The sequence below is a fragment of the Gallinula chloropus genome, assembly GCF_964237585.1.
Source record: "Gallinula chloropus genome assembly, chromosome: 13".
Classification (NCBI taxonomy): Eukaryota; Metazoa; Chordata; class Aves; order Gruiformes; family Rallidae; genus Gallinula; species Gallinula chloropus.
This window is the reverse complement of record NC_140098.1, coordinates 15230435-15253933: the sequence shown is the minus strand read 5'-3', so window position 1 is coordinate 15253933 and position 23499 is coordinate 15230435. Positions and strand designations below refer to the sequence as shown.

The 23499-nt window shown below is 45.3% G+C and overlaps 2 protein-coding genes and 1 long non-coding RNA gene across 3 annotated transcripts in view; all 3 read right to left on the bottom strand.

The window, feature by feature from the left end:
• SLC7A5 (solute carrier family 7 member 5) overlaps positions 1-1318 on the bottom strand; it is a gene marked incomplete at both ends in the record, with an annotated part of 34226 nt that extends 32908 nt beyond the window's left edge. Inside the window, one exon of the mRNA XM_084270352.1 lies at positions 718-1318. Coding sequence (XP_084126478.1) covers positions 718-1318 — 601 coding nt within the window. The remainder of the gene's footprint in view (positions 1-717) is intronic.
• Positions 1319-2005: 687 nt separating this feature from the next.
• LOC311196707 lies at positions 2006-2780 on the bottom strand. Its single transcript, XR_014617593.1, has 2 exons — positions 2615-2780; positions 2006-2421 (listed from the first exon to the last, which is right to left on the bottom strand). It is a non-coding gene; the product is annotated as an uncharacterized lncRNA (long non-coding RNA).
• A 6513-nt stretch (positions 2781-9293) lies between these two features.
• On the bottom strand, positions 9294-22717 carry CA5A (carbonic anhydrase 5A; the record flags this gene model as incomplete). The annotated part of the gene is made up of 7 exons (XM_084270179.1): positions 9294-9473; positions 11389-11544; positions 13544-13606; positions 13784-13879; positions 16232-16350; positions 21055-21252; positions 22615-22717. The coding sequence occupies 7 exons, from the start codon at positions 22715-22717 to the stop codon at positions 9294-9296; spliced, it is 915 nt and encodes a 304-aa protein (XP_084126305.1).
• Between the last annotated feature and the right edge of the window lie 782 nt (positions 22718-23499).

Here is a 23499-nt window from a genome sequence, read left to right as displayed (position 1 = left end):
AGCAAAAACACAGACCTGGAAATACCAGAGGTGATAAAAACTGCAGCAGGAAAGATTTGTGTGTCCAGGCAGCCATCAGTGGCCCCAAATTCATCACAGAGCGACCGTACTTCTCTAACAAAGCCGTTTCTCACCACATACAATGTTTGGAAGCAAAAACCCACCAGGTTTTGTGCATGGCAAGGGCGCTCTGAGAGCCAAAAAAACATCTGGTCTGAAAGCTGGTGCTGAAAGCAGCCAGGCACTGCAGCACAGGCCACGTTCAGCACCAGTTGCTCGTGACAGATAATTTCCCAGCCGCGTGTTATCCGAACCTGTGTCTGCAAATGACGCCCACCCCACCCACCACCTCAGCACTGCGGGGCTGGAAGGGGACTTCACCCTGCCCGAACACGCCTCTGCGAGAAGGCATGAGAAACCCCATTCCAGCGCATGGTGAAAAAGCACACTGCATTTACCACATGCTGCTGGGGATCAGAGACGCTCGCTAGCCTGTAACTGGCAGCCTGAGGCTTTTTTATTTCCCCTCAATTTCTTTCGGATGGGGCCACATTTCCTACTCGCACTGTTCCAACCAGCCCCCCAAACCCAGTACCCAGCCAGGAGAGATGGGCTCAAGGCACTATGGTTGCGGTTTCTGAGGAAGGATGTGCTGAGCGGGGAGCCACGTGGGGTAGCAGGACAGCAGGAACCTGGGGAGGTTCCGCGGGTACTTACAGACACAGAGACAGGCCACCAGCTTGGCAGCATCATCAGGCACCGGGCAGGTGGGGAAGATGGGCTTGAGCAGGTAGGTAGCGAAGACCAGAGCCACGATGTACTGCGAGGAGGGCCGAATGATCAGCAGCTCTATCCAGAGCTTGAGGAAGGCGGGCAGGGAGCCGTACACCTCCAGCATGTAGGCGTAGTCCCCGCCAGACTTGGTGATGGTGGTGCCCAGCTCGGCGTAGCAGAGGGCACCCACGATGGAGAAGGCCCCGCAAACGGCCCACACCACCAGCGAAAGCCCGGGCGAACCGGCCTCCCGCAGCACACCGGTGGGGGTGACGAAGATGCCGGAACCGATGATGGTGCCTACAATGATGGCCACGCCGTTGAGCAGCGTGATGGAGCGCTGCAGGGTCACCCCTTCGGCGGAGGCACAGGGCGATGGTGAGCGGGCACAACCGTTCTCCTGCGCCCCACCGCTCGCCGCCTCCAGCATCTTCTCCATCGCCTGCTTCTCCTCCTCCTGCGCCAGCGAGGAGGCCGAGCCCGCCGGGCTCCGCTTCTTCACCGCGCTGTTGCTGCTGCTGCTGCCGCCGCCGCTGCCCGACATGGTGGCGGGGAGCGGAGAGGGGCCCGGCGCGGAGCGGGGCGCGGAGCGGCTGAGCGCTCCGCCGCCACCATGCAGACGCTCCTTTTGTTACGGGGGCGGGGGGGTAGGGGGGGGGGGACGCCGGGCACCTCCCGTTTAGGCGGGGAACGCGTGGTTGGCCTCCTTTCCGGGAGGAGGAGAGAGGGAGGGAGTAAAGGGAGGTGTCGCACCGTTCTCTGCTTGCGCGGGCAGCCGCTTGGCCGCCAGTCCCCGAGAAACGCCGGCGTCGCCCGCCCCTTACCGGCGGATCTCTTCCCAGGCGCTGGCAGCTCGCACGCCTCCCACCCCGCTCAGCCATCCCTGCGCCCCAAGAGACCAGAGCCCAGGCCGGGAGCAGGGGCACAATGGGACCAAGGGCCCCCCGGCTGTGCACCGGGGGGGGCTCCTGCCTGGACCGGACCGTGTGCTGTTATAAAGGAGAACGGGTCTGTGCGTGTAAAGCTGATGTGCAGCAAAACCTGGGTGTCCCCGTTCCCCCTGCCCCATCGGGCTCTGGTGCTGTGCTCCTCCACCTGATAGAGGCACAACAAGGGCAGGCCAAGGCCCCGTTGCTGCATCACACGCAGAGGCACTGCAGAAATCCACCTGTCATTTTGGATGCTAACAGCACCAAAAAGGCTTGTTTGCCAAAAAAACACAACAAAAAAGGAGAAATAAATAAATTACCCATCTGGCAGGAGTACAGGCAAAATGAGCAACTTGTATCACACGGCCTATCAAAGGCATCCAAGGACACTGACCAGGCTACTTCACAACAGCAGTCAGTTCTTTAGGAAATTCAGACTCTCTCTGGTCCTTCTGGGACAGGAGATGAGTTCAGAGGCCAAAGCCTGGAAACCTCAATTCTCAACACCATTCATTCCCGTTGAGAGATGGAACAGTACCTTGGAGTTGTTTTGCAGCAAGCCATTGGTTGGTGTCACACCAGAAGTCAGGCCCAAACTCTGAAATCTAAGGTGTGTTTCCTTCTTCCCTGGACCATCCTCCTCCTTGCAGGTACAGCCAGTTGGGTGGGTCAGGAGGTTTTTCTGCAAGATACCTCTGAGAAACTCAAGATCTGCATTCTGGGGAGAGAGGTAAAAGTTTAGTACCGTTTTCATTACACTGACAATTGGCTGCATGACCAGTCCAGCCAGGACTGGAACCCCCATCAGCCCTGGTCAGAACATGACATCTAGTGGCTATCAGCCACGGAGCCTCCCAGCAGCCTTCACTTTTCTCTAGCTTATTGAGGAAGAAAGCTTAGACAAAAATTACCTTTGCATCAAGCAGGTTTTTCTAGTTTTCAGAGAGAAACGGGATCCTGAAGGGATTTCAAAGACTATGAAAAAGAATTAAAAATAAACAGAAAAACATACTTCTGGCACAACTTTCTTGAAAGCCCAAAAGCCTTAGTAGCTTAACATTAGCCCCACTGTAGAAGCTGTATGGCTGTCATCTAAATGGATTATTTCTCAAATGTAAGATTTATCAACATTTTGTTACCATATTTCATACTTTAGCCTAGGCAAAGTGTTCACAGAACTGTAAAATCACAAAAAACACCTAAAAATGGTTCTTACCACACACACACACGATTGTCTCTGTGCTGGCCTCATCGCATCAGGGTCCAGCAGAGAGGGCTGGAATTGAAATAAGGTCTATGATATACATATTTTCAGGTGAATGCTTGAACTCAATTGTATGATTGGGTCAACAGCATCATTCATTGATGGATTGAGTTCACCAGTGCTCAAGACTAAGTTCTTACCTGAATGCAAATAAATGAACAGGTCAAAGGTTGGTGTTTTACACCCAGTATTAACCCGACACACAGACATTTCCATTAACTATCACAGGAACAGGATCAAGTTACCTTTTCCTCTTTGCATCCAATTCTCCCAAAAGAGAATTTCTTAATAAATTAACAGTGATGAATTTGCAGAGTTCAGTCTTGGTTTTGACACCATTTCCATTTGGAAATCCTGGGATCAAGCAGCAGTGGAGCAGCAGCCACCCAACTGCCGTATTTAAAGTCAACCATTTACTCAACTGTCCTTCAAATTCATCAATCCAAATTAATTCTGCAACTGTTTCTCCCTTTGTATTGCTGAGAAAATACCTGCTTTGCAGTCAGGGTGTGAGGGTGTGTTCACAGAGTGCTTTATATCTTCAAAGCACTTCTCAAATGCTAAGCATTACCATCAGCCCTGCCCACGAACATTAACTCTCTTCAGGCCCCCCAAGTTATTCTGCAGAATCTTTGAAGACTATTTGATTATACAATCAGTTCTCCATATGCTGATACTCAGGCACTTCAAGTTTGTCACATCAAAAAGCAAGAGGGAAAGAATGATTTGTCAGAAAGACAAATAATTACCAGTCTCAGGAGTAAATTGGCCATTTGTTGGGAGTAACGTGAATGTTCTCAACCATTTATCAGGAAAGCTGCCTTGATCAAAATAAGACAGCCTGCTGGAACCAAAGAAGCCATTTCTTTAGCAAACACCTCTGCTGCACTAACACAAGAGCTTAGGAGCTTTTTTGTTGGGTAAATGGAAGCAGTGGGAGCTTCTAGAAGCCTTCAATAGTAGTAACAGTGGAGCTGGCCTCACTCTTCACCCACACCACTCTTCAGTCAGACTGGAACGGCATGTCTGTCAATCACAGAGGGTACCCACAGCACGGTGAAAGTATTGCCTGGCTATTTTAGGGAGGAATTCCTTAACCAGGAAGGTGATCTCCTACTTTTCCCATCAAAAGAAGTGGAATCTTGTTTGAATGAAATCAGCTAAGCGTGATGTATCCATAAGGTATCTAGACATGGCTAGGCAGAAATTAACCCTTACTTCACCTGATTAGCCAATCTCTTCTTTTTTTTAAATCAGCAGAAGTAATCTCTTTTACTCAAAGTTTTGGGGTTTTTTTCCCCAGGTTATTTGCTAAGATTCTAAACCACAAAATGCAGAACTCTTGAGAGTTACACATCAGATCCCTGCTCAGCTTTATCAAGACCAATTACCCAACGGAAAGGGGAGCTTAGTCGACAGGTCCAGCTTAATGACCAGTGGCAAATGAAGTAGCTTAGCAACGATCCTCAAAGTTTGCAGTCCTGTTTTAGATGGCATGTTGCACCTAGCTGAATGTAACAAATAAATACCCTTCCATCAGTACAACGGCAACAGAGAGGTCATTGTTCTTTCATTCCAATTATAATACAGTTCAGCAGAGTCTTTCATAGCTTTTAAGTATCACAGAATGTCTGACATCTGATTAGACTCCACTCATAATGAACTGGTTCATTCTCAAGGAGGAATTGTATTATTTTCTTGACAGAAAAATCTACTTTTTAAACTTGGGGAGCTTAATTACACAATGAGATACAGACACAGGTTTCTCTGTGTTCTTTTATTGCATAGTTGCACACTAGTTTAACAGCAGCTAGAAGTTTCTCTGCAATGGGTAAAAACTGAGGAAAAAGGCCTATATCCTAGGAGAACAAAAGGTATTCCCTGTTACATGTGTTGTCCACAAGGACAGTTATTTCAGTAAATTATGATTAGGCAGATAACATACATTAAAATACACAATAAGTGAGACAAAACCAAAATGCACAGAGAAAAAAACAACAAAGATGTGCCATGAAATACAAGTTGAGATATTCAAAATTAAGGCATTTGAATTTTAACATGAATATTAATGACTAAGAAGTTGAGTAGAAAGAGGGACCCTTCCTCAAAAGCAAGCCACACAGAATACCAGTACTCTAAAGCTCAGGAGATTTTTCAGGAGATCAAAGCAATCTCCATTTCTACAGCTTTTGAAGGCATAAGACACACTCCTGTCAGAGCCCCAGTAAAGATACCAACACAAGCCATCCATGAGAGAAGACAGCATGGAACTGGTCAGGAACAGCTGAAGGGCACTAGTGTGAAAGTGCTGAAATGTAGGAATATGGATCAAATACCAAATGTTCAAACACCAAAGTCATTCTGTATGAAGTCACCCCAAAAGATTTCCGAGCAGGATAGGTGGAAGTCAGACCAGCACGGATGCAGGTCTGTGCTCAAAAACCTCTACTCCCATTTCAATAAGCTGTCCTCAAAATTATTTGTCACTTATTCCTAGTACTCACTGCCACAGGAATGCCTCCCACTGCAGTATGAAGTATCAGAAGCGACTTCTGTGCAAGGACAAATACAAACTCTGACCCTTTTGTATTGTATCATGTACAGGAAGAGCCTAAAGATACCCATGCAGGCACCTTACAAAGAGTTTAACTTAGTTGTGCAAAATCATTACAAATATGAGCTCCAGTCCAACAAACAAATCATCTTCCCCTCAGTGCAACGGAGAAAGAGAATTCTATCTCACCTCCTGCTTCACATACACCTGCAGGCACACAGAATTATTTGTCCTGAAGTTTGCTTTTGCAAGGCCAATGCAGTCATTGTAACATTAAAATTAAAATAACTATTAAAAAAACCCAACCTCCAACCCCCCCTTTCCATTCACTTCCAGACTGCTAATTTCAATGGCAATTCACCCTGCAACTGAGATACTGCCTTAACCAAAGATGCTAAACCACAAAAAGGCAAGTCTCAGAAAACCAGCAAAATAATTGTAACAGAAAATCCATGTAAAGCTTATTTTTGTAGGATTTTTTTCTACATTGACCCTGTTTCCAGATATTTGAAACAATCAGTGCTGAAATGGGTTAATTATATTTCAGTACACTTAGACATGACTTTACCTAAATACCTAAGGATAAATACCTTGTAACTATGATTGGATAAGACACCTATTCTCTAACAAAACTTCCACAACAATACTTTAACAAAGTAGGTAAATGTCTATGAGAATTTTAAACAGACCACTGAAAACAGAAGATACACAACATCAGCCCTGATGGGTGAAGAATGGTGTGTTAAGAAGAGATTTACACGCTTAGGAAGAAAGTTTGGTTCAGTGGAGCAAACCTACCCATGGAGAACTCAGTTGGGTATCAGCATTACTATGGTATTATAAAGCATCCAAAGATTAAATATTGACACTGCAGTAGTTCTGAGAACAAAGTATATATTTTGTATTTGTATATGATAGGAAAGCTGTTAACTACTGAAATGAGTTCAGCTGATCAGAGGCACACAAGAACTTGGTGAAAATTGCCAAGGCAACTAAACTTTGAGCAATTGCATGAAGCTTTTTACAAGACCCATTCATGTATGGCAGGAATATTAATTATAGAATCCCAGCCTGGTCTGGGTTGGAAGGGACTCCAAGGATCACAGAGCTCCAACCCCCTGCCACAGGCAGGGACACCAACCTCCAGGCCTGGAGCTACACAACGTTGCTCAGGGCCCCAGCCAACCTGGCCCTGAACATGCCCCATGGATGGGGCACCCACCCCCTCTCTGGGCAGCCCCTTCCAGCCCCTCACCACTCTCTCCGCAAAGAACTTCCCCCTAATATCTCCTCTCACCCTTCCCTCCTCCAGCTTCACTCCAGCCCCCTTGTCCTGCCAGTCTCTGCACTTTAACAAGCTGATTCCCCTCCTGTTCCTCTGCTCCCTTCGGGGACTGGAAGGCTGCAGTGAGGTCCCCCCACAGCCTTCTCTTCTCCAGGCTGAACCAGCCCAGAATTATCACATTAATGCAGGCTGCCTGCAGCTGCTTAGCGCTGCTGAGCCACCTGTATTTTTAAGTGCAAAGGCAACAACATTCAGATGTCTCTATAGTGCAGTTTTTCCAAACTGCTAATAACAGAGCAAAAAAATCTCGGAGACAGACAAGATAAATGCCAGTTCTGAATCACTGCCATCTTCCTACAGCATCCTCCTTAGAAATGTGCTGGCAAGAAGAGCACTGAATGAACACCTCAAGCTTAACAATGACTAGATCAGGTACATTAAAGTGGAAAGTAGAAGAATTCTTTTCCTATTGCCCGATCTGGAGAGATCCCTTCCAAAACTATTCTTGAACCTGTCATTCTCTAGCAGAGCCATCACTGGTGTGGTTCTGCAGCCAAGAACATATTAAAAACAATCTGGGTGCTGATGTTTAGTTCAATCAAAGTGACATAGTTCAACTGAGGTCGTAAAATTCAACTGATTAGGAAGGACTTGTGAGAGGTAATGAAACCAGAGAGATAAACACTTCTGTGTCAAATATACTACACCAAAGAAAATAAGTATACTACACTGGGAGAGGAGGGGGATTTCCTTACATATCCCATGTAGAATGACTCTAAGGCTAAGTGGGCACATTTCATATTGCCATGGGAAAAAGGCACAACTTTTGAAACGCCTGAGGTAGAGCTATTAAGGCAGCAAAAGGTAGAACCTGGGCACTTAATTGGTTAAATGAGAATATTCAAAAGCCTTAAAATCATCAGGGTCATAACAGAAAGGGTTAAAGTGCTTTTAAACTGAACACTCAGATTAAAATAAAAGAAGAAAGCATTGATTCTCAAGTTCTGCATTTAGCACTGATGAGCTAGTGCCCTGGTATCACTTGTGCTGAATCACACCAGCAACCAGTGGCTTCCTGGCAGAGGCAGAGCAGGTAACATCTGTTCTCCTAGAAGACTCCTCAAATACAATCAGTCAAGATCACATCACAAGTTCAGAGACAGACCTGCTTCTCCTCAGAAAATCTGACTGTACAGTTGGTACATGAATTTCATGCCCAGGCACACTGTTAAAGCCTAAAAAGCCAGCAAGAAAGGTGCTTGAGAGAAAATTATGGCTAGCAGTAGTATGCTTCAGAGGTAGATTATGCTTGTAGCAATTGGACTGTAATTCTAGGATAAGGCTCCACAGGTGGCAGCTGATGCAACAATTTTGACTGGTCCACAAATAAGTTTCAACCACCACTTTCACCATTACCATAAGGTGCTATAACATGATCTGGTCCCTGGTTTCCTGAAGCTGGATAACTCTTCTGATAAGGAAAGTGCATCTTAAGACAAAACATTGAAGAGAGTGCACTGGTGCTCTGGGAGTTACTGACAAGACCCTGCAAGTATCCCAATGCTACATTGTGTCCATACCCTCCTAGGGCTGGATTTGGTTTCAGAAGCTGTTGGAGTCTGTTTGGTTCCCCCCCAAATCCCCATTGGGAGGGGTCAGCTGGGGTTTACTCTAATTTTGCTTTCCTTTTATGTGCTCCATTTCTTGGGATCAATTGGAATTTTTGCCTAATTTGCTGCTTTTGCCAGTCTTGAGATACTGGTGAATTCTCTTCTGCTTTCTTCTCCTGGCACATTATTAATATAGAAAAGTAAAAGCTGCCAAAGCTAAAAGCTTCTATGCTTGTTACAAGGTTTTAGAAAAACCCTTCTGGATGGAGAGAACATTGTGCAGCATCCATAACAAACATGGATCATGCAGCAAATAGGAAAGAGTTCAGATTCTATTAGTCATTTTCCCCCTCTCTTCTTGTCATCCTAAGCACCAAGAAAAAAAGGAAGAGGAATGTGTATACGTGCAGAGATGCTAGATCTCTTCCCAAACCTCTGAAACAATTCCACAAAAGGACCTGACTGGTGTTTATACTTTTCACTTCTTCACATCTCTTGCTTGAGTGTTTTCGGTCAGGATTCGGAGTTCATGCAAGTCAATGAAAGGGCAGTTGAAGGGGCACATAACACTTCAGAACAGAGGCAGGGGAAGAGATCTCCTGCCTTTATTTTTCCTTTTACTGTCAAAATAATCCCTTCCTGACCCCTTGCATTGAAGCAAGTAAATTTATTAAGTGTTAATATTATTTACTTTAAAAAAATAAGGAAAAAACCCAAACCTACAGCTTCTCTAAGATGGTCAAATGGCACTTAGTGTAGCAAAAACTGGCCGGCTGTAAGACTGTATGACACACACACATTGCAGGACAGGGAAAAATGGAAAGCATCATCAGTTACATCCAGGTAGTGCAGCTTGAACTGACGTTTCAGGGGCCACCTACGGCCTGATCTGCTCAGCGTGGTCCTTGGGCTGCACTTCGGTGCTCAAGAGACGCCTGCTCTGGAAGGACGAACGGACAGTTCGATTCATTAGTGGCTGGAGAGGGCGGAAGTTGTCTACCATCCTCTTCTCTTCTTCACCATCTGAAGTGAAGAGCAGCATCCGAAACGCCTCCAGCTGAGGATGAGAAACGGCCCGTTTTGTGACTTTACTAACTGGAGGATTACTGGACTTCATGACAAAACACAACCATTCATGCTTGGAAAAAGAAAAATAACTAATCAAAGGTACTATTAAATTTGTAGTCTGAGAAAATTCAGCATGAACTACTGGCTCTTCTTTGTCACCTGCTGGTAAGGATGACACTATCATCCCTATCCATGATGAACTGTCAGTCATCTGCCTTCTTTAGGCAAACTAAATCTCAAGCGTGGCACATCCGAGACAGAACCGATTCCCACTGAAGGAAGAGAACATATGCCATCTTTAAATAAACCTCTTCTTAATTTGCACCCTTCCTGGAGTTCTGTTATCTTCCACAGACCTGCATATGCTGGCACCCAGAAAAGAGGGCACCTCAGCAAGCCACAATCCATGCAGTTGTTCTCAGTGATTTGTAACTTGGGATTAAAGTAAAGCATGCATCAGATCAGCCTTTAATGCTCAGAAGGGCATTACAATGTTAAGTAAACTCTGAGCCTTTCTGTGCCATAAAAGAATGAGTGAAGAGCCAAGAAGGAGGGAGGGAAGGAGAAAAAAAGTTTCAGTTGGAAAAAATGCCACACTATGAATTCAGTTCTCTCTGCTCCATTAACAGTCTCCAGTTCTTCCTGTCCTGTTCCTTTATGTAAACTAAAACATTAAGATCAAATACGTGGCTATTCTTCAGAGGTAGTGTTTGCTTGGAGCATGACTTTCAAGATGGACTAGCTCCAGGCAGAAGTTGTATTAAAAAAAAACCCACCCCCAAACCAGTGTTTTGCCTCGTTAGACTGGCACTTCATTATTAATCAAAGCTTCAAAAGACATGGGACAATGCACAGATAACTCTCAGTGCCTCCTAGACCATGAAAACATGGTAGGTTTGGGGGGGTTGTCCAGTTTTACAGGCTTTGCAGCCATCTCCAAGACTTGTTCCATGCTGTAATGTCCCTCAAATACTCCACTTCTTTAAACAGACTATAAAACATAATCCTGAGTACTGCCAATAAACCAATGAGTCCTCCTTCTGACCATTTTCTACCTGTCCCTACATCTACCAAGGAATCACACTGAAACATGAAGTACTAAAAGTAAAAGCAGCAGAGGGCATATGGTGACAAGTCTGGGTGGGTGTCAGAACAAACACAAGTGGAGGAGCACAAACTCCTCCACTTCGAGTAACTTCTGTATTACACACATTTGTTGCAACCTTTTGTTGTCTGTTCCCCCTTTTTTAAAGGGGAATAAAAAAGGGAATTCAAGGACAGTAGAGCCAAATATAGAGTAAACATGCCTACAAAGGAGAAAATTCCAGTGGGGCCTCGTTCTATCTCTTGCCATCAGAATGGCACATGAAGGACTCAGAGCCACCCACCATCTCTTCTGTACCTTTGGAGAATGCCCAAGAGAAAGAAGAACAGAGAAATAATCCTTGCAGAGACTGCGAGAGCTCTGTGCAAATGCACTTGGCCATTGAGAACATGCACAAAAGGTCAGAGTTTAGAATTTCACAGAAGCTGCCCTTTCTCCTCCCTTCCTCCCACAAGAAGCGCTGCATCCTGGTAAGGAGAGTGAAGTTATACAGTGTTCCAACACATAACTTGAGAAGCTTTCAAGGTGCAGCTTCCAGCATAAGGCATTGTTTATCATAGAACAAGGTAAAACTCTACAGGAGAGCTGAAATAAAACATCTTTAAATGCTTACTGAAGATGTCTTAAGTCTTTCAATTATAAGTGTTAATGTCAGGGTACCTCCTGAAACAAATACTGAGTGTCAGGCAGCCACTGATCTCAGAGAATTATAATCAACTACTACTGTGCACCTTCCCCTCCATGGAAGCAGGCAGTCAAACAGGTATGCCATGATTTGAAAGGTGAACATGAGACTTACCTGATTCTCATCAACCTCTATGGGCTTCTTCTTAATAATCCATGTGACTGACTCGGTAAGCGGGGGAGTAGTCAAAGAGCCCGCATAGGTCCAGTAATCAGGGCATGAAGGGATCAAACAGGAGGGATCAAAGACATCAAACTCAATAACAGTGTCCTAAAGCCCAGAAAGAATTTACTTTTAAAAACTGTGTTTTGAGAACATTTAAATATAACAAGGTGAAACACGGTATGTGTTATGCATACATGTGCAAAATCAGGTATGGTGAATGTTAATAACAACCAACATTAAATGAGAAGTTAAAACCCTATAAATTTGTAGGAAATTGGTAAGCTGGGTTTGAGGCATAAGCAGCAGCTAGTGAGTAGACAAAGTGTGACTATTTCTGGTGTCCCCACAAGCCATTAGGAATTCAGTGCAGAAGGAACAAGAAGGAGCAACTGACTGCGTCTTTGTGGGAGCTAAAGGCAAACAGGAAAAAGAGCAAGTGTGGAATAAGTTCAGGTAGTTCTGCCAGATAAACTTAACAGACTGCAAACAATAGTGCTTTTAACTTTTCACCACGTGATTTTTAGGCAGCTGAGAGAGGGAAGAGGGCTAAAATTTTTCTTTAAAAGTATTTTCATCAAGTATTCAAGTCTCCAGAATGCACACTCCCACAACTGAGAAACCAGGCAGCATGGAGGAGCTTCAGAACCCACGGTTTCCTACAAAAACATTCTACTCCTGGGGTATTTCCAGGATATCCTGGCAGTGCAGGGAAGGAAGATCCTGGTTTTCCTTCAATAGGTCTTACCAGTTCCCCACTGAGAATGAGAAACATTAGAGTAAAGAATTTTTCAAAACTATGGAGTTAGAGAAGAGATTCTAGATGGGAGCTTTTACCCACCATGTGAGAGAGGAAGGTGCAAGGACATCAGAATCTGACCTTACTCCTCCTCCTCACCAGGATGATGCTCCTCAGCATTGGGTGCTTATGTCAGTGATACACAGTGAGGGAGCCCTGGAACAGGCTGCCCAGGGGGTGTGGAGTCTCCTTCTCTGGAGAGATTCCAGCCCTGTCTGGACACCGACCTGTGTGACCTGTCCCAGGGAACCTGCTTTGGCAGGGGGTTGGACCCCATGGGCTCTGGAGGCCCCTTCCCACCCCTGTGAGTCTGTGATTCTATGTTATTGCTGATAACAAAGGTCTTCAAAGTTTTAAACCAAGTGCTGATGAGTTGGTGGGTGACTGACACCTTTTGGAAATGAGATCCCTTTCAGAGCAGCCCACATACAGCTTGATGAGCCTAATGTTTGATACTATTTTTACATATATTTTTAAGATCCTGATTTTAGTTTCTTTCAAATTCATATTACATTCTCATAATAGATGTACATTCACAGATTTTTGTACATCTTTTTGGCACTGAACTGACTTGTTTGGCATTTATCTGGCAGAGTTTTCACTGCACTGCCATAAATATTTGTTTTATTTGGATTTAAAAAATCCTTACTGCGATAAATAATGGGATAATGACTTCAACTGGATGTGCTTAACAAGCCAGCATAATTATTGATGCAGTTTGTGTGTGTGTTTGTGTACTTTCCAATAGGAATAGGCACCTGGAGGACCATGAGCTGTGTCTAAGCGCTATCAGAGATGCAGCACTCCCTCTCCTGGCAGAAGTCAGAAATCAGCTATGAAGAAAGTCCCATTCCCCTGGCAGAAAATTTACAGTGCTGAAAAAAAAAAGCAAAGGATAATCTCCCCCTCAAAGACCACGCAAAAATCTGGAAGCCTTTAATTCCACAAGAAATAAACTACCACTTCACACCAAAGAAGTTCCTCCCAGTTAAACAACACACACACTCCTCCAGAGGAGGAAGAGCCACCTTCAAGTGAGGGCAAGCATTGAACACATTATCCCCCTTCTAAGGGGATACAACCTCAAGAGCATCATTTCTTAACCAAGAGGTTTGGAAAGCTTAAAGCATGCAGTTCCTTCTTAAAATTCAATTCCCCTCCAGCATAATCAACAACTGACCCAAGGTGTCAATCAGGCCCCCTAAAAATGGATGTATAGTGCTTTGCTATTTTCAGGGAGTTCTTTATGTTGAACAGCTGCATTAGCTATGCTGAGTGATAACTGGTGGGACACTTGGAGATTCTTACCTTATGTTTAACTGCTGGCAAGGCATCAACCAGCGTCTGAAGCCCCTCATGATGTGCTCCTAGCTGCAGGAGACAGGTAGGAGTTAAAGGATCATTAGCTGACATTCTACATATCTACCTTAATCAGGTTTTTCTTGTGAAAACAACAACAAAAACCTAGAGGTATTTTGTCCTAAATGTTTCATAACAAAATGAAAATGAAAAGGCACCAACACAGCTCGTTACAGAAAGTGAAGTTACCTTTAAAAACACTCCAATAACAGCCAAGCCATTCCCTTCCATTACAGCTTCTTCAAAAGTTGGGTATACCACAGCATTCCAGTGTACTAAATGCAGCTGGAATGTAAATAAATGAAAAGGAAAAAAAAATATCAACACACACACAGAGCACAGCAGTGAGATCAAGAAACCTGACTTTTGATTTTTGCTACGTTTGGTCCTTGGCGATTTGAGACACGGCAGAGAGTTACCTCAGAAACCACACACCACATAAATGAGGACCAAAATGTTATTGAATCATAGAATCCTAGAATCCTCTGAGCTGGCAGGGACCTGTAAGAACCACTGAGTCCAACTCCTGACTCCACACAGGCCCAGCCCAGAGTCAGAGGAGGGCACTGATGGCATCCTGCCCTCAGCCCAGCTCGGGGCTGTGACCCCTTCCCTGGGGAGCCTGTGCCAGCACCCGACCCTCCTCTCAGGACAGAACCTCTTCCTGACACCCAACCTAAAAATCCCCTGTGACAGCTTCATGCTGTTCCCTTGGGTTCTATCACTGGTCCCCAAAGAGAGGAGAGAGATCAGCACCTGCCCCTTTGCTCCCCTCAGCAGGAAGCCACAGACCCCCATGAGGTCTCCCCTCAGCCTCCTCTTCTCTAGGCTGAACAACCCCAGGGCCTTCAGCCTCTCCTCATACACCTTCCCCTCCAGACCCTTCCCCATCCTCATTGCCCTCCTCTGGACACTCTCTGATATTTTTATGTCCCTCTTGTACTGTGGCACCCAAAACTGCACCCAGTACTCAAGATGAGGCTGCACCAGCACCATGTAGAGCAGAAAATAATGGTATTCCCTTTATTTGTGTGTGTGCCTTCTTATAAACACTAGCTAAAGGCCCATTAACTACATTTCACACATAGGAAAGGGATTTTGTCTGTGGAATTACAGAAATGCTAGTTCAAGGCAGAAAAATAGCTAAGTGTAGCTGGAACTGACAGACTCTTCCATCTCCTAACAGGAAACCCAGAGCACGCTATTCTGCTAAGGAACATTGTCCTGCACATAAGCTCCCCCTGCATTGCTTACAGTCCAAGACAAGCCTTCCATTGAGGGGGTTTGTGTATCACCTAGCACCAGTCCCAAAGCTTAGTCACACTGTCTTGCTGTTAATAAACACCTTGCCAAGCTGACAGACATCATTCTGAACACATTAACAGGAGATAAACATCTTCTCAAAGATAAGCTATAATCATTTTTCACATTCTCCATTTGGGTATATAACTATGTTTATACCTGTCATACTTTCCTCTCTGAGCAACTTAATCTGTTCTTTGTCCCATTGGCTCCATCCTTTTTACTGGCTCTCCTTCTGCCTTGATAGTTACTTCATCACAAAAGAGTTTTGCTACTTTAACAATCACTTTATTATCTGTTTTCACCTGGTAAGTGATTGAGGTGAAAACAGATAATAAGGTGATCCTGATAACCACTGTGTTACCACAGAACTCTGCTGTTCATTATTCTAATGACCTCAAGAAACACACAAAAAAAAAATCATTGTTAATTGAAATAAACCTTCTACCATTAACAAAGCTCTGGGGTCACAGACACAGGACAGTTACTCTATACAAAGTAGGTGAGACCAAGCTTCTTGAATTACAGGTATGGGTGTGAGAATTAAATAATCTTCCATTTTCTCTTCAAATTTATCTATTTCAAGAATATTTACTATGTGCTTTTGTTTCTCTGCAAGCATTTAGTAATAATGACTTTAAAGCAGTTAAGGATCAGGAGATTTGGAGATCCACTAGAGACAGCAGCTGAGACACAGTGCATTCACCATGCTCCCAAGAAAACAGATCCTGCACTTCATGTGAACTCTTCACTTACTGCAGCTCAGCTTTTAATTTGTCACTGAGATCCGAGCTTGCACATTTCACAGAATTGTAGGGGTTGGAAGGGACCTCAAGAGATCATCGAGTCCAACACCCAAATCTGGATTTACCTCAGTATTTTCTGGCTGCACCACATCAGCTGGGACCTGGGAGTTTATTGCTAACTGACCATGCCCTCAGCCTGCTCTGTCTCATCCTTTTGCCCTTTAAAAGGAAGAAGGACAGGCAGAGTCGTGCCATTCCATCCCAACCCAGCTGAAGTGGCAGGGATTCTTTGCTGCTTGCCACTGGTTTATCCAGCAGCTACCCCTGGGAACATGCAGGGAGAAGAAAACATCCCTGAAATTTTCAGTAACGGGGCCACTGTTCAATTTTAAGACTCTGCTCTTTTCTAGAAAACCCAGTGAATATGAACTTACTAATAAAATATTAGATAAGCTGTGGCACTTACCAGGTCTGATCCTTAACAATAAGCTACAGTTCTTCAAACTGGGGAGTTCTCTAGCATGTAATACCATCACAGACAGACAAAGACCTAGCCTCCAGTCCCCACAACATCTGCAGTGCTTCTTACCTCTGCTGGGTAAAATTTACTGTCCACTGTGTGCTCTGAACCCCACTCGTTTATCGCTCCCCAGTGGAAGTGGAACTGCTTTAACCTGTACTGGTTTTCCAAGGGACCTCCAACAATAACTGAAAAACAGAACCAGACAAACATGGTAATAAACTTGATGTAGAATCATCCAGACAAGTAACAGAGCGAGATGCTGCTTGAAGTAAGTTTGCCCAAGGAAGGAATCAGCTGGAGCAACCACCTTACTGAACAGTCCTCCACTGCTTGGCTACTTGTAGAGTTTATGTTGCTAACAGGTCGCTGTTCTTATCTGCAGTATGAAAATTGAAGGCAAGGAGCTGAACTGTCTCCTCATCCATCTCTCCTCAAGCATATCCTTTTTTCCCAACCACACCAAGCATGGCAAAGACACAATGATGGCACGTTACATTCTGTGCTCATTCTTTCAGCATAGGAGAACTGCCTTACCAGAAAAAACAGCATGACAAAGCAATGGATACACCTACAGAACAGCATCCCAGTGAAACCTCCCTAGCTGGGAAAAACCTTTGTATTTTCTCATGATGATACAAGACTTTAAAAAAAAAAAAACAATTTTGCCAGAAATCAGTACATTGTGTCAAACATCCAATTCCACTGCTTATTTTTCTTTCAAATTATAATAATCTAAATGTATTGTTCTGCTTCAACCCAGCTTTCAGGCTGCATAACCAGTGTGAAAAGATTTCCTGCACATCCAGAAATATCCTAATACTGTGCCTACTGTGAACTGTCCAAGCTACACTTCCCAAAACATCTAAACATACATTTAAGGGTAGATAATGGCAGGACAAGGAGGAATGGATTAAAGCTGAAGGAGGAAAGGGTTAGATTAGGTATTAGGGGGAAGTTTTTTCCAGAGAGAGTGGTGAGGGGCTGGAAGGAGCTGCTCAGAGAGGGGGTGGGTGCCCCATCCCTGGGGGTGTTCAAGGCCAGGTTGGATGGGGCCCTGGGCAACCTTGTGTAGCTTCAGGCCTGGAGGTTGGTGTCCCTGCCTGTGGCAGGGGGCTGGAGCTCTGTGATGCTTGGGGTCCCTTCCACCCCAGACCAGTCTGTGATACTATGACATCCCCACCTCTACACAACTGCCCAGTGTCAGCCCTGTTCGAAGACCAACAGTTAAGGATTTATATGCAGATTAAGGCAGTGGCACAAGTGGAAGACCTGGTGTACCCTTGGGGTCCATTCCAACTCAGACCAGGCTGGGATTCTATGATACAGTCTGGGAAAGATTCTGAGTTTCTGGAAGCTTTAGTGCACTTTTTAATCACAAGTAAAGGTAAACATTCAGTCTGCTCTCCTGATTTCAGGAGGTGTCTCATCATTTTGCAAATGAAGAAGTGTGTCTAGTTTGTCTATAGTGTTGGTTTTTACTCATTTCCTTTTAACTGCATCAGGAACATCCTGCAAAGTCTTCTTGATAGCTATTACATCACAGCATCTGGTAAATGAGAAATCATAACTACTGCCAAAGTGCTAACAAGTGTGTAGCTGTAGAAACCCATTTGCTTATATTTTATTTAACTGTATGTCATGGTCAGATTTTATAACAAACTGCTGTATAAAGTACATAATCCCAATGCTACTTCTGAAAAGAAGTTAATCACTTTAATGCTAAGGAGAAAAAAAGAGATTAAGAGTTTTTCTTTTCCCTGAAAGCCAGCCAGCAGTTTTGAAATTCTAACTAGATGGGCCTTCTTGTGATTGAAGAGTAAGCTAAGACAAGCTATGCAAATCATAGAATCACAGACTGGTCTGGGTTAGAAGGGACCCCAAGGGTCACAGAGCTCCAACCCCCTGCCACAGGCAGGGACACCAACCTCCAGGCCTGGAGCTACACAAGGTTGCTCAGGGCCCCATCCAACCTGGCCTTGAACACCCCCAGGGATGGGGCACCCACCCCCTCTCTGGGCAGCCCCTTCCAGCCCCTCACCACTCTGTCTATAAAAAACTTCCCCCTAATATCTAATTTAAACCTTCCTTCCTTTAGCTTTAATCCATCCCCCTCATCCCACCTTTATCTACCCTTTTAAGAAGTTGATTCCCTTCCTGTTTATAAGCTTCCTTCAGCATTTAATTAATTTCATCCACTGCTACTAAGCTCTTGGCATAAATGCAATAGTGACCATTGCTAAAGAAAAGATGTAGGAGAAACACATCGTTCAGGGATGGGATGAAGTTGTGGCTCACGCTGCCAAGCCTTTCAGAATGGAAGTTTCTGAGCTCTAACACTGTCCATTCCTGAATACGTGATGCTGCAAACCCACAAGTTACTGCGTTCATCTTAATAATCACATTCACTTGAACCTCTGCCTTGCAACTAAAGTATTTCTATACCTGTGTGGAAAATCAGGCTCCTGTAGTGGACACTAGAAAGTGACTGGAAACAAATAGGAACTTTCAGTCCCTTTACAAGGATTTCGTTTCCTCTCAGTTTACCAGTCCCGATAATTTCAAAACAAAGCAGAAGATGAAAGGAACTCTAACAAGAAGCCAGGAAAGAATCACATCAGCTCTTCCTTACAGCTGTAGGTCTGTTTCAGTGTCATTTCCTTGCAGCAGGTGGCATACATGCACACACTCAGACCCAAGTTCTGTATATACCTTCCCCACACCCTCCTCCTCCTCCTTCATCCCCCTGCTCTGCTCACAAGCAAACACCCCATGCCAGCACTACCTTCATCTTCTGCTCACACCTTTAGTTTTGCCTCATGTCAGGAGTTTTTGTCTATCCTGGATACTTGTTTTGTCTTTTTCATCTTCTGTTTCAGTTTTGCTGGGGTTTTTATTTATTTATTTATTTATAAGCTTCCTTCTCTGCGTTATTGTTAGACTGAAGCTGGCAGAAAGAAAAAGCAGAAATCAAAGCAGTAAAGAGAGAAAGGTGGAGGACAGAGGTGAGCACTCAAAAACCTGGCTATTTATATAGCAGCATCCCCTGATGTGTTGTTTCTCTGCCATTTTAGAATCCCATCACTGATAGTTTAAGGCCACTGATAGTTTAAGGCCATCCTCCTCTAGTCATCATCACCCTTCACTGACTTTAATTCATTTGAGGAAGGTGATGATGATGGAAAGGCAGTCATCCAGAAAGAGGCACCAGGAATGCTCACACTTAAATATCTACCTCAAGTGGAGGTTTACAGGTGAAGCAGGTAAGATGTGTCCAAGCTGAAATGTGCTCTGAACAACCAGCCTCTGAAAGGCTAGGACCCTTCTGATTGACAGTCCTGATGACCCCATGCTTACTGCTGTCACAAAAAACAGCCCCTGGGTGTTTGTGTTGTGCCTTTCCTAACTTCCTGCAGGCAGTTCCTCTCCATTACATCAACTCTTGCAGGAAAAACACCCCACGACTTTGTTACCCATCAAACTGCAAACTATTACACTTTTCAGTACAGCATCCTCAACAGATCGTGGCGTATGGCTGTATGAAGAGACTGAGAAATTAAAAGCAAACCCATCTAAAGTTGGTAAGTTAAAATCACTGATGAGCTAAGATGTCTTAGTCTCCCCTCCAAGCCCACCTCACTAACACACTAGCAGTTTGTACCATACAAATAGAAGGGCACTACCCAGTTTCTTCATTCTATATCGTAGCACTCAAACAAACAAGGGCAAGAACATTCCCTGGTTGGAAACGAAAATTCTGGGTGAACAGCTATAAACAACAACAACAACAAAATCCCAAACATCACTTAAGCCCCTAAAAGCTTCATGTATTCCACCAGTTTTGCTGCATTGTTTTATCAGCCTCTTTCCAAACATCAACTACAAACACTGGTGTCTCAAAGACAAAGCATTAGGTTATTAACATGCTGAAAGTGTCCTCCCCAAGGGCATTACCACATCTCTTGCAAAGTTCTAGGATCTCTCACAGTAAGCGGTGGTGTTAAACACAAATCACTCTAACCAAACGGGTTCAAACTTGCCCAGGGTCCCTCAATTTTTCCCTCCAGGACAAGTTGAGTAATCAACATGAATAATGTGCTCTGCAATACCCCTGATGAACTACTACCTACTTCTATGAAATATCTTCTTTATATGTATCAGCAATATCCTTTGGAAAAGTCAGCTCTTAAAAGGAGCAACGGACAGAGAATCAGGAATTTGGTAGCATCATCTTCATTTTAAATCACTTTACTGAGCATTTAAAGAAGATCTGGCTGCTCAGGTTAGAGTGCTTCCTCACATTAAATTGCTGGAATGCACAACTGGATTTCATGTGCATGTACTCCTGCTTACACTGAGGCAAGAGGAACACACGCACCTGCTCCCTATGGAAGCAGCTCAGTATTATTTAACTCTCCAGAAGTTTACCCAGATAACTGTGTGTGCATTCCAACCATGAAAGTCATTTCACTGCTCATTATTTCAAATGCATCATTTACGTATGTTAACACCACAAAAGAGATGAGTGGCAGATTATATTATTAAAGTATAATGATGGAATCTCATTTCAAATTAAGTAGACACATACACGTGAGTGAAGATTGACTCATGTAGACAAAGCTGTGACCTAAGCAAAAGGCAGTGCAGTAAGTTTCAATCTGCAACAAGGGATTTGTGCACAATGTCCATGGTAATAAATACACAGTAAAAGTGAGGCTTATATAGAACTCCTGCATTACAACTCCCACCACTATAAACCCACTTTTAGCTAAAGTGCTCTTTAAACCACACATTCATTTTCAACCTTTGTCCTGAGGTTTCACATCATGCTACTATTTCTCCTCTCTAAGCATTAGTAAGATATTAAATAGATTTGTCTGAGTTTTGCTTACTTGATCTATCAGTAGAATCATCAAACTCAACCAGGAATGAATATCCGTTGTTCCAGATGTGAAGACATGTTGTTGGGTCATAGCTGATTTTCAGAGGCTTCAAAAAGGGGTCATAAACACTGTCTCTCCACTGGATATTGATAGGAGACTGTCGGGAGCCCCCAGGAATTGTAAGCGGACTCTGCCAAAGCGGATGCACTGGAAGATGATGAAGAGAGGTCAGGCTCTAATGCACCACACAGAACTTCCCATTAAACATTTCAGAACTTTTTGGCAAGAGAAGGTGCTTTGGCATAGTGGCTCCAGAGGCTAATTCAAGTCAGCTGATGAGCAGGAAAGTAAAAAAATAATACATTCCAGTTGCATGACTCAAAGCCACACAGGGAAGTGCAGCAATTTGATCTAGAACTGTGTTGGTACCTTCCTACATTTGAAAAATGCTCTGCAAAGAAATTATGACCGTTACTTGTCAGAAAATTGTTTCCCTTTTATTGCTGAGTGATTTTTAGGTAGCTTCAGTTTTACAGCTTTGCCAGAGTCTCAGCACCCAGCTGCAGCTTTGCTCATACACCCATCAACTCACATCAGATTGCACCAGACAGAGGATGGAGCAAAACCAGTCTCTTGCAGGTGCTGGTCTTTCGCCTACACGTGCTTATGGGTTACACCACTGCTCCCGAAGCACCCATACCCGTACTGACCAAGCCCAGCTTAGGCAGTCAGCCATTTTGGGGCCTGCTTGGGCATCTCAAACTGGCACGAGCAGGGCAGACCAATCAGTAATTTCCATGAGATTTTATTCTGCTTCAAAAAAAGAGAACAGAGATCTGCACGGATTTGGGGAGCACTGGTGCTAAAGGGTTTTGGTGCAAAAGGCTTTTTGTGCCCTGCCCATCCACCAAACACAAAGCAGGGCCACTCTCAAGCCCTGCGTTACCAGCTACTTTGGTAGACAGAACTGCTTTTGGTCTTTCACAAGGGAAAATAAAAAAATAAATCCTTTAACAAACCACTCACATGAGGGGAAGCTAAATAACCCTCCCCCTCGAGTTTCTCAGCAAGGAGCAGACTTTATCAGCCTGCACAAGGTCACCGCACACAGGTAATCCAGGGGCTGGAGAGCAAAATGCTCCCCAAAAGCATGCCACAGCTGTTATTGTTACTGCCATTTCCTGAAGTTTCAGTAAAGTCACGGACAAAACCAGGCTGAACTAGGCGTCCCCGCCTCTCCTGCACAAACTCTCGAGGCGCCGCAGCCCCCTCAGCCCGGGGCGGTGGAAGCGATGGAGGGACGCGGGAGCTGCCTAAGCCCCGAGCTGGGCGGGGGCTCGGGGCATAGCGGGGAAGGCTGCGGGGCTCCCTTATGACAAGGGGACGATGAGCCAGGCGGGGAGAGCGAGGGGGGCTCGGGGCAGTGACCCGCTCTCCTCAGGCGGCGGGACCTGCTCCCCTCGAAGGGAGGCGGCAGCACCGGCCTGAGGGAGCCAGTTCTCGGGCGGAGCCCCCTGAGGGAAACGGGACCCCGCTGAGGGAAGCGGCGCGGAGAGCAGCAGCACTCACGGGCGTTTCGCAGGCGGTAGGAGCAGCAGGCGCCCAGGCTACACCGTCGTATCCCCGGCCGGGAGGTAGCGACCACCCAAACCCGACGCAGCAGCGGCAGCATCGCGTAGAAGTCCGGGGAGTCGCCGGGCGCCACCGCCCAGGCCGGCACGGCCCCTTCCGGCACGGCCCCCCCGCCGCCATAGCTCCCTGGGGGCGCGGGCGGGTTTTCTCACCGCGGTGAAGGCGGTGTCGGCTCGGCCAACGCTATTCCCCCAGGACAGGCTGAGCCTGGCTTCTACCAGCCTTTTATCCCCTGACAACGCTAGGGAAGACAGCACGATTCGCCATTTCCCGTGATCAGGCGAAGCCCTGCGCCTGACTCACACCAGAGCTGTGTCTCCTCACAGGGTGTCAGCGGCAGGGCTTGCTTGCACACCTGAGGGGATTAACCGTTTGTCTTGTCTAGTTGGTTTTGCTCAATTAAGAGGTTTTAGTTGCTCCCAGCTGAAGGTGAGCTGGAAGTGACCCCCCTCTCCCTCAAGAGATGGGCAGCCTTGGCATAGCAGGGTCCCTGTCCCAAACCACACACAGAAAAGTCAGGAAAAGTTAGATTTATGGCTACTTTGCCCAACTGCATCTGTCCCAAAGCCTAGAGGCCCAAATAGGCCCAGTCTGCGATGATAAAAGGGGGCCAGTTCAACCAGTTCACCTGACACTGCCTGAGGCAAGCCTTGGATGAAACTGGTTAAAACCTCATTCCCTGCACCTTTTCTGTGTTACAGCTGCTGGTGGGGAACACAAAGCAAAAAGGGATGTCCCTAGACAGCTGGTGGTTCCAGTGCACTCAAAAGATGAAGTAAGTGCCCTCATTTCTGCCAGGTCCATTGGGCAACCAGGAGCAGA